General features: G+C 39.5%; 1 protein-coding gene across 1 annotated transcript in view; it reads right to left on the bottom strand.

Moving 5' to 3' along the window:
• Nucleotides 1–1,890: 1,890 nt before the first annotated feature.
• The window catches only part of LOC102211173 (protein NLRC3-like), a 14,103-nt gene continuing 5,737 nt past the window's right edge, over nt 1,891–10,256 (bottom strand). Inside the window, exons 2-8 of the mRNA XM_005749437.1 lie at nt 8,862–8,940; nt 8,505–8,718; nt 6,558–8,367; nt 6,302–6,475; nt 5,779–5,952; nt 2,596–2,645; nt 1,891–2,420 (exon numbers count right to left, since the gene is read on the bottom strand). Coding sequence (XP_005749494.1) covers nt 1,891–2,420; nt 2,596–2,645; nt 5,779–5,952; nt 6,302–6,475; nt 6,558–8,367; nt 8,505–8,718; nt 8,862–8,940 — 3,031 coding nt within the window. The remainder of the gene's footprint in view (nt 2,421–2,595; nt 2,646–5,778; nt 5,953–6,301; nt 6,476–6,557; nt 8,368–8,504; nt 8,719–8,861; nt 8,941–10,256) is intronic.

The raw sequence follows: 10,256 nt of genomic DNA, 5'->3' as shown, positions 1-10,256 counted from the left end.
TTGTTATTATTAAAAGAAAAATATTTGTCTCTCATATATATATATATAACACAGTTATATATATACAGTGTCAAAGAAACCTGTCTTTGAGTGAAGATTTAAGGTGACAGGAAATATAAATAATATAAATAAATGCAGCTTGAATCTTTACTGAAGCTCAGTATTTGAAACAGACTTCATTCAATGCTGTAATAACTAATAATGATTGAAATTATAACTTTAATATTGCCCATATTAATTTACATTACCAAAGTGATATGACTTTAGTCTCATGAACAACATCAGCTAATTGTTATTTACTAGCTAATCTTAAATGACTGTTCAGTACAGAAGTGAAGCCCAATAATCATGATTTCACAGTCCTGTGGTCTCCGCCTCAGATACTTATCAAATCAAAGCTCATGTAGAAAGAAACAAACAAATGAACAAAACATTTTCTCCTTCATTTCTGTCAAACAAAGCTGTATGAAGTGTTTCCAGCTGTCGGTGTCACGGTTGCTAGGCAACCTGGGCAGCGTGATGGAGGCTAGACCGTCCCATTTCACAAGCCTCTCACTTCCGACCTTAGCGGCCCTTGTGGACCGTTAAGGCTGTGTACTTTAAGGCTGCAGAGCCTGAATTGGGATATAGTGGTTGAGAAGGTAATTTATCCATTTAAATCAGCTGTGATGGATCAAGGACACATCTAAAACCTGCAGGGACACCGGCCCTCGTGGACTGGGATTGGGGACCCCTGCTTTACAGTCACAGGACGCTGTAGGAGGGACAGCAGTCCCAACAACAGGGTGAGGAAGAGATGGAGGAAGGTGAAATTATCGCAGTAAGAAAATTGATGGGGGGGACATAATAAGCAAGGGAGAGATTCAAGGGTTCAGGTAAAATGATTGACTACTTTGACCATGAGCCACTGCTACTGTGTGTTGCTTATAATTGCCACATGCAGTACAACTATCCTAACCCAGTAATTGTACCGACCTGATCAGACCTTTTTCAATATCAATAATTAAACAAAATGACATATACACATGTGTATGTATGTAATGTACACACATCAGGTCATCAGGGTGGGCAAGTTTCAATAAAATTTGACCAATACTTTAGCAGGAGTAGAGAGTCTTGTGAATAGTGGCAAGATGGACTGACAGAGGATCCTTTACAATGGCATGAGCTCACCAGTGCTGATGATCAGTTCTACTCTCTTGCCAGTGGAGGGCGCTGCTCACTTAATGCATTATTATTGCACCTTTACTTACATTCACTTCTGTTAAACATCAACACTTTGGTTGCTTTTTCTTTTGGTAATGTGTCTCCTTGCATGCTTCACTTGAACCTCATCCTCTCATTTGAGCCTCTCCCAGTTATGATGACAGAGAAATTTGAGGGCCAGGGAGCCAAAAGAAGAGCACAACTTAGATATAATATTCTGTAAAGCTGGACCATGTGACCAGATACATGGTATGGATAAATAGAGCACATCTTCTTATATTATAACACAAGAGGTCATCTGGACAGGTAAATGAATGATTTACAGTCACAGTTACAGTTTTTGTCACTGTTTTATTTGAGTCTATACCACAACAGAGTAAAACAATGTTCAGTATTGGTAACTGACTATCTGTATATCTAGGTTCTAAAGGACCATTTAATTCTCCAAATTTGACCACAGACACGTTAAAATCTAGTTATGATTTCATCACACTAACAAAAGTAAAAATAGATATCAAGATGAACCCTGACTGCTCAACAAACTTACAAAGCCAGGAAAGAAGTTTACAAAAAATCATTTAAAACAGTTTAAAACATCAGCTGAATCCATAAATCTGAAAACATGTTTCAAAATGAAAGAGACCGACATGTACGGACTAAACTATCTGTTAGGACACTATTATGCTAAACTACACACAGAGTCACTGAGGAACCAGAGGACCAGATTCCAAACCCAGGATAAAGAGGTTCAGTGAATGTGGTGTTGAAGGTGTGGAGGTGGATCAAAGTGTCAGAGGAGACTCTGTAGAAGGACAGAGTGCCAGCAGGACAGTCCACATACACTGCTACTCTGTTAGAGACAGAGGAGGAGGAGGAGGAGATGGATGTTGATTTCTTATTGTGCCAGGCAGAGTAGCGGCCATCATCACAGCAGCTCAGACTCCAGGACTGATCACTCCATCCAAACAAACAATCATTGTCTCGTCTCCTTGTGATTCCTCTGTAACTCACTGATATCTCAACTTTTCCGTTCCACTCGACCTCCCAATAACAACAGCCAGTCAGACCATCTTTACACAGCAGCTGAGGCCGTTCAAATCTGTCTGGATGATCAGGATATGATTGAACTTCCTTTGCTTTTCTCACCTTCATGTTGTCAGAAAGTTTGAGTTTTCTGTGTACTGTGTTTGTGTCGATTGTGAGTTGACAGGAATCTGATGGAGAGAACAAACACAATACAGCTGCAATTATTGATCCATCATCTGTTCATTGATTGACACTTTGATGATGACTCCTGACATCAGAGATGTGAATGAGTGATGTGACAGTTTGAAGATGGTTGAATGTGTGCTGCTTTGTTTTCATTAATCACATTAAAAACACACTTACACTTCCTCAGACTTCCTAGTTTCAGCCATCGGACTCCAGCAGGCTCCACTCTGAAAGGAGGAAGGGGGTCAGACCACCACAGTCTCTTTCAGCATGCACACATGGACATTACATCGCTCTCACACACATGCTGTTAGACAATGATAAAGGAACAGTCCAACATTTTCACAAATACACTTGAAGAAAATGCTTCTGAAGTCTTGTCCAGTGGTTGTCATGATCTAGTTAGTCTGTTTTATTATAGCAGAATTCATAATTTAAATTATGTGGATCATCATTGTAATCTCTATTTGTCAAAATGATCATTCATTAACTTAAACATCACTCAGTTATGTAGTTTAAAAAAATTATTTTCACAGGAGACTTCCTAATTAAAAAGACAATGAAGCTAAGGTTGAAAGGGGTTCACTGGTGCACTTGTATGCCTCCACAGGTGCGCAGAGAACCAAACCTTACAGACAGCTACATGTAAACCCCCCCCAAAAAAAAACAGTGTAGTCCAACAAAAAGATTGAAAGCATGCAGACAGGAGCAGCCGGGGATCAAATCACCTACTCTTCTTATCAGTAGTTGGCCTGTGCTACCTCCTGAGCTACAGTCACCTTAAGTCACAGCATACTAAAAGCTATTTCATCAATACTCCCAAATGAGTGAGAATGAAGCATGCATGTTTTTACACAATTTCAATGGAGTTTAATTTTACTAATTACTAAGCAATTAAACTAATTACTTTAGTTATTTTGTTCAGTTTTTTGGTTCTTTTTTCTTTTTCAGTGAGAGAAGTCTAGTTTGTTTGTCCATTAAAGTCAGGTCCAATATCTGAGGTGGAAATGTGAAGGACAGCAGACAGGTGATCATCACTGACAGAGAATCTGTACTTGGATTTGTTAAATATCATTCCTGTGTTTGTTTGTTGACATATAAATGTAGATCCATAGAGAACCAACATCTTCTGAGCAGGTCTACCTATATGTGGAAGGTTCTCCTTTTTGATAGAAAAATACCATCCCAGCAGTGATACTAGTTGAATCAGACTGACAGTATTGAATCAGACTGCATATCAATTAGTTCAATCTGAACATCATTGGAGCCTTCCCTATAATGCAAGTTAAGGGAAATGAAATCATGTGCATTTCATTCTAAACTGTTTTGGAATTGCTCTCATCATCTCTCTCTGAATGTGGAGAAGACGAAGGAGATTGTTGTGGACTTCAGGAGAATGCACACCCAACATGCTCCTCTGACCATTGACGGAGCGTCTGTGGAGAGAGTGAGCAGCACCAAGTTCTTGGGTGTGCACATCACAGAGGATCTCTCCTGGACGTACAACACCACAGCACTGGCCAAGAAATCACAGCAGCGTCTCTTCTTTCTCCGCAAACTAAGAAGAGCAGGAGCACCAGCCCCCATCATGTACACTTTCGACAGAGGCACCATCGAGAGCATCCTGTCGAGCTGCATCACTGTGTGGTTTGGAGCCTGCAATGCGTCCTGTCATAGAACCCTCCAACGCATAGTGAGAGCTGCAGAGAGGATCATTGGTGTCTCTCTCCCCTCCCTCCAGGACATTTACAGCACCCGTCTCACTAAAAAAGCCCTTTGCATAGCGGCTGATCCCACGCACCCAATGCAAAGCTTCTTCAAGCTGCTGCCGTCAGGGAGGAGACTGCGGAGTCTCCAGGCCAGGACCAGCAGACTGAAGGACAGCTTCATCCATCAGGCTGTCAGGAAGCTTAACTCCCTCCCGATTCTGCCCCCTCCCCCCTTCTTCTTCTTCTGAACTCTGTCACATACACACACACACACACACACACACTCTCTCTGACTCACTCACTGGCCTGCACCAGTTACCAGTCACTTTGTGGAGCATTGGACTGCCATTACCTCATAAGACTTTGTTGTTATACTATCTCTTACCGTACATTACTAAATCTCCATTTGCACTATTTGCCTATTTGCACTACTCTGCCTGGTTTACACTCAATGTCATTTACCCTTACCTGAATATTGTATATTGTATATTGCATAGCTTTCTTGTTAATTTGTATTGTATTTATTTACATTTTTACTTTTTAATTATTTTATTTGCATTTTTTAATCACTCTCTTATATTTAAATGTTCATTTGCTATTTCATCCAGGGTTTGAGAGTAACGAAATTTCTATTCTCTGTATGTCCTGTACATGTGGCAGAATTGACAAATAAAGTTGACTTTGACTTTGACTTTGATCATGCGGGGCTCAGAACACATACCAGCTCAGGGCATATTATCATGGCAGAACCTACTGAACACTGTGTTAAATTCCCCATCAGAGAATGGCTTACTGTGTTTTAGTGATTATGTTGAAAATCAAAAATCTTGTCTTAACACAGCAATCTGCTCTCCACAAACTAAACACATAACTTTACTTTTTGATTACAATACATGAAAGCTCCTGCATCACATACTCTTTCTTCTGATAAGTCGTCTGTGTTCAAATGTGTGTGATGCTATGAGACGTTCTCTGTACCTGAGATTGTCAAGTCTCAGCTGCTTCAACAGATTCATGCCTGTCTCCCCTGGATGATTGTAGCTCAGGTCCAGCTCTCTGAGACAGGAGGGATTAGACCTCAGATCTGAGGCCAGAAGAGTACAACCTTCTTCTGTTATCAGACAGCCCGACAGCCTGCACATAATAATCATTACAGATACTATTAGAGAACAGCAGATAATTAGCACAAAAAAGTACAGGACAAACTACAATAATAATTCATTCTGGTTATAATACGAACCAATTTAATTTCTAGTCTGTGTTGAAATCCAAGGTTGATTCTGTTCATCGTTACATCCAGATCAACAGAATCAACCTTTTGGGATTGAGTTAGCTTGATGACTGAGCCTGAATCACGATATCTGTGTTGAAATATTTCAGTGGAAAGTGACCATTACATTCCATAAACTGTACGTTTGTATGTTATTCACTTTTTGATCATAAACATTTAGTCCAGATTTAAAACTCAAAGTTCAAAAATCAAACGAAGGAGAAATCTTAATTTTATCAGTGGGCAAGAATTAAAGAAGAAAAAAATGGAAATGTTAAAGAAAACCCCTCAAACTTGCATAAGTAACTAACCCCGGCTTGGGTTACTTATGCAATCCAGATTTCAAAATGTTCATCAACTAAACAATTGATTATTTCTGACCTGAGTGTTTCCAATTTACAGTGTGGACTTCTTAGTCCATCCGACAAAGCTTTTACTCCAGTATCCCTCAGGTTGTTGTTGCTCAGGTCCATCTCTCTCAGACTAGAGAACTGGAGACTGAGAACTGACGATATAGTTCCACAGCTTTTCTCTGAAAGGTTACAAGTGCTCAGTCTGAAGAGACAGTAATTTAGAAAAAAAAACATTTTTAAAATGTCTAATTTAAACTTTTAATCACACGTGATATAAATAACATATAATCCCTACACCTGCTAAAGCCTAAAAAAAGATTCTTGATACTTATTGAAGATAAACAAATTGTTAAATAAAAACAAAAAAAATTGCTAATTTAGACAATTCCAAAGTTTTCCCCAAAGTACTAAATAAATGTGTAAATCTCAATATGAAACTGGAAAACTTTAAATGCTTAAAGAAATTCAGGAGTGCATGTTATTGTTTACATTCAATGAAGGTTCGAATTAGCAAACAGCTCTCACATTAAACCACAAACAATGTATCTGACCTGAGTTTTTCTAATTTACAGTGCATACTCTCCATTCCAGCTATCAAGAGATTTACGCCTGAATCCTGCAGATTGTTATTGCTCAGATCCAGCGTTCTCAGCTCACAGCCTTCTACTTTGAGAGACAGAGAAAGAGCTTCACAGCTTCTCTCTGTCAAGTTACAGTTATTCAGCCTAAGAGAAAATACACAGAAAGCAGCAAATTCAGTCTTTATCTTCCTTGTGAATAGATCTTAAAAACTTTATGGTAACATACAGAGCTTTCTTAGATGCTTTGACCACAGGCAGCAGCCTCAGAAGAGCATCCTCTGAAGCAGAATATTTCTTCAGATCAAGAACATCCAAATCTTTTTCTGATGTCAATAAGATGAAGACCAGAGCTGACCACTGAGCAGGAGACAGTTTCTCTGTGGAAAGACTTCCCATACTCAGGGACTGTTGGAGCTCCCCAACTAGAGCACGATCATGTAGTTCATTCAGACAGTGGAACAGGTTGATGCTTTGCTCTACAGACAGATTCTCACTGATCTTTTTCTTGATGTACTGGACTGTCTGTTGATTGGTCTCTGAGCTCATTCCTGTCTGTGTCAGTAGACCTCGTAAAAGGGCTTGATTGGACTGCAGTGAAAGACCCAGGAGGAAACGAAGGAACAAATCCAGGTGTCCATTTGGACTCTCTAAGGCCTTGTCCACAGCACTCTTGTGAAGAAATTGTCCACCACAGTTTTGGAGTTTGAGTTTATTAAATGCTTTAGACCATGCAGAGGTTTCTCCTTCTAGCAGATTGACACAGAAGTTGAAGAACGTCAGATGGACATGAAGAGCAGCCAGAAACTCCTGAATGCTCAGATGGACAAAGCAGAACACCTTGTCCTGGTACAGTCCTCTCTCCTCTTTAAAGATCTGTGTGAATACTCCTGAGTACACTGATGCTGCTCTGACATCGATGCCACACTCTGTCAGGTCTGTTTCATAGAAGATCAGGTTTCCTTTCTGCAGCTGTTCAAAAGCTAGTTTTCCTAGACACTCAACCATCTTCCTGCTCTCTGGACTCCAGTGTGGATCTGTCTCAGATCCTCCATCATATTTGACCTTCTTCACTTTGGCCTGAACCACCAGGAAGTGGATGTACAACTCAGTCAAGGTTTTGGGCATGTCTCTCTGTTCTTTTGTTTTCAGCACATCCTCCAGAACCATAGCATTGATCCAGCAGAAGACTGGGATGTGGCACATGATGTGGAGGCTTTGTGATGTTTTGATGTGAGAGATGATCCTAGAAGCCTGCTTCTTGTCTCTGAATCTCTTCCTGAAGTACTCCTCCTTCTGTGGGTCAGTGAACCCTCTGACCTCTGTCACCATGTCAACACACTCAGGAGGGATCTGATTGGCAGCTGCAGGTCGCGTGGTTATCCAGATGTGAGCAGAGGAAAGCAGGTTCCCCCTGATGAGGTTTGTCAGCAGCACATCCACTGAGGTGGATTTTCTGGAGTCAGTTAGTATTTTAGTTTTGTGGAAGTCCAGAGGAAGTCGACATTCATCCAGACCATCAAAGATGAACACAACCTGGAAGTCTTCAAAGCTGCAGATTCCTGCTTCTTTGGTTTCAGTAAAGAAGTGATGAACAAGTTCCACCAAGCTGAACTTTTCCTCTTTCAGCACATTCAACTCCTTGAAAGTAAATGGAAATATGAACTGGATGTCCTGGTTGGATTTTTCTTCAGCCCAGTCAAGAGTGAACTTCTGTGTTAAGACTGTTTTCCCAATGCCAGCCACTCCCTTTGTCAGCACTGTTCTGATTGGTTCATCTATTCCAGGTAAAGTTTTAAAGATGTCTTCTAGTCTGATTGTTGTGTTTGGTTTGTCTGCTTTCCTGGATGTTGTTTCAATCTGTCTGACTTCATGTTCATCATTGACCTCTGCAGTCCCTCCCTCTGTGATGTAGAGCTCTGTGTAGATCTGATTCAGAAGTGTTGAGTTTCCTGCTTTAGTGATCCCCTCAAACACACACTGGAACTTTTTGTTCAAAGTAGATTTAAGTTTACATTGACAAAGTGGAGCAAACATTTCTGAAAACACAAAAATAAATACATTACATTAATTTGGTTTTCAGAAAATATCCCAAAATTTCAATTCAGTAAGTATTGAGACATTTTTCAATTTTAAATTCATGCTGCAGCTTAAATGTTTTGAGAAATCCCCTTACTGCTCTGCAGACGGTCAGCCAGCTCTTCCTGCTTTATTCTCTTCAAAAAGTGTAACACAATTGTCACAAATGCCTCTCTGCTTTTACTCCTCTGCTTTTTATTGTCATCCATCGACATATCATCTTCTTCCATCTCTAAATAATCTGGACTCAAAATCTTGTGCATCTTCTTCAGTTCATTCTTTACAAACGTGATGATGTTGTCCTCTAACAGCTGGAACAAAATATTATATGAATATTATGTCAATGACAAAATAGTGCTGACATCATGTCCTTCCACTGGTCTACAAAGAGCAACATGAAGATGAATGAACATAATAGATGTAAGAGTGGTTGTTATATACTGTATGTACGTACCATGAATATGGAGTCCAGCTGTTTTTGATCCTGCTGGACAAAAAGACCACTAGAAACCTCTGAATTTTCCTGGTCCAGTCTGTGGAGAACTCATGAATATTAGTTCATGCACAGGGGAAAGACAACGTAAGTGACATCTGAAGAAAAAAAAACTAAGGTGTTTAGATTATATATGACTCCATGTAGTTGTAAAAGTTTGCCACTCTTGCCGATCTCATTGATACTCAGCTACTCAGCTTAGCATTTTTTCAACATTGTACATCTGATAAACAGTTATGTGTTAATTCCATGAAAAATCATTGTGTAAATTCAACCTGACACTTTCTATTATGTTTGTCAAATAACTTTAGCATATGTGTGCAAATTTACATAAAGAGCTGTTACACAATTATCTGCCATTGTTTTCTGTAAATCTAGATTTCAAAGAATGTGAATCAACTTTAGTTTAAGGTGCAATCAGTGAGGTAAATATGATTTGGATTTAAATGGTAATTAGGTATTTCGTGGTCCTCATGATGTGACCCTCAGCCATTTACACTATGCAGGACTATGGATGGTCCTACAATAAGCTGCAGACGTTTAAATATACATCTGTGTATATATTATATAATAAAGGAATTCCTTAATACCTTAGTATTCCAGTTAATTTAAGTCAAAACACCAAACTGATGGCTAAAATAGTGTCAGTGTTAGTAACAGCTCACCTTTCTGCAGGAGATGATTTTTGTCCTTTGAAATAAATAAGGCAATCTTTAGACTCATCACTTTTTAAAGATACCCTGCTTGTGTCAGATCTAAGTTCTCCAGGTTTCCCATAGATCCTGTTAGACAGAAGAAAATTGTTTTTTCATTTCCAGCAAAAGAATTTGATGAAGACTTAGAATACTTTTGTCATCCATAAGAAAACCTGGTTTGCAGGCCATGCCCGAGCAGAAGGAAACTCCAGACTAGTGTTTGTGATTTACCACCCAAAGTAAAATAGTCATTTACACTATGCAGGACTATTGATGGTCCCACAATAAGCTGCAGAAGGTTAAATGTACAGGGTGGGCCATTTATATGGATACACCGTAATAACATGGGAATGGTTGGTGATATTAAAGTCCGGTTTGTGACACATTAGTATATGTGAGGGGGCAAACTCCTCAAGATGGGTGGTGACCATGGTGGCCATTTAGAAGTCGGTCATCTTGGATACAACTTTTGTTTTTTCAATAGGAAGAGGGCCATGTGACAGATCAAACTTATTTGTAATGTCACAAGAAAAACAATGGTGTGCTTGGTTTCAACGTAACTTTATTCTTTCATGAGTTATTTACAAGTTTCTCTTCGTTCACAGCCATTGACATGTCGAAGAGGTTAACACGTGAGGAGCGGATCGAAATTGTGTTGATA

Source organism: Pundamilia nyererei, unplaced genomic scaffold (assembly GCF_000239375.1).
Source record: "Pundamilia nyererei isolate P.nyererei 1_Seehausen unplaced genomic scaffold, PunNye1.0 scaffold00244, whole genome shotgun sequence".
Lineage (NCBI taxonomy): Eukaryota > Metazoa > Chordata > Actinopteri > Cichliformes > Cichlidae > Pundamilia > Pundamilia nyererei.
Note: the sequence above shows the minus strand (reverse complement) of the source record. Positions and strands in the feature narration are given on the sequence as shown.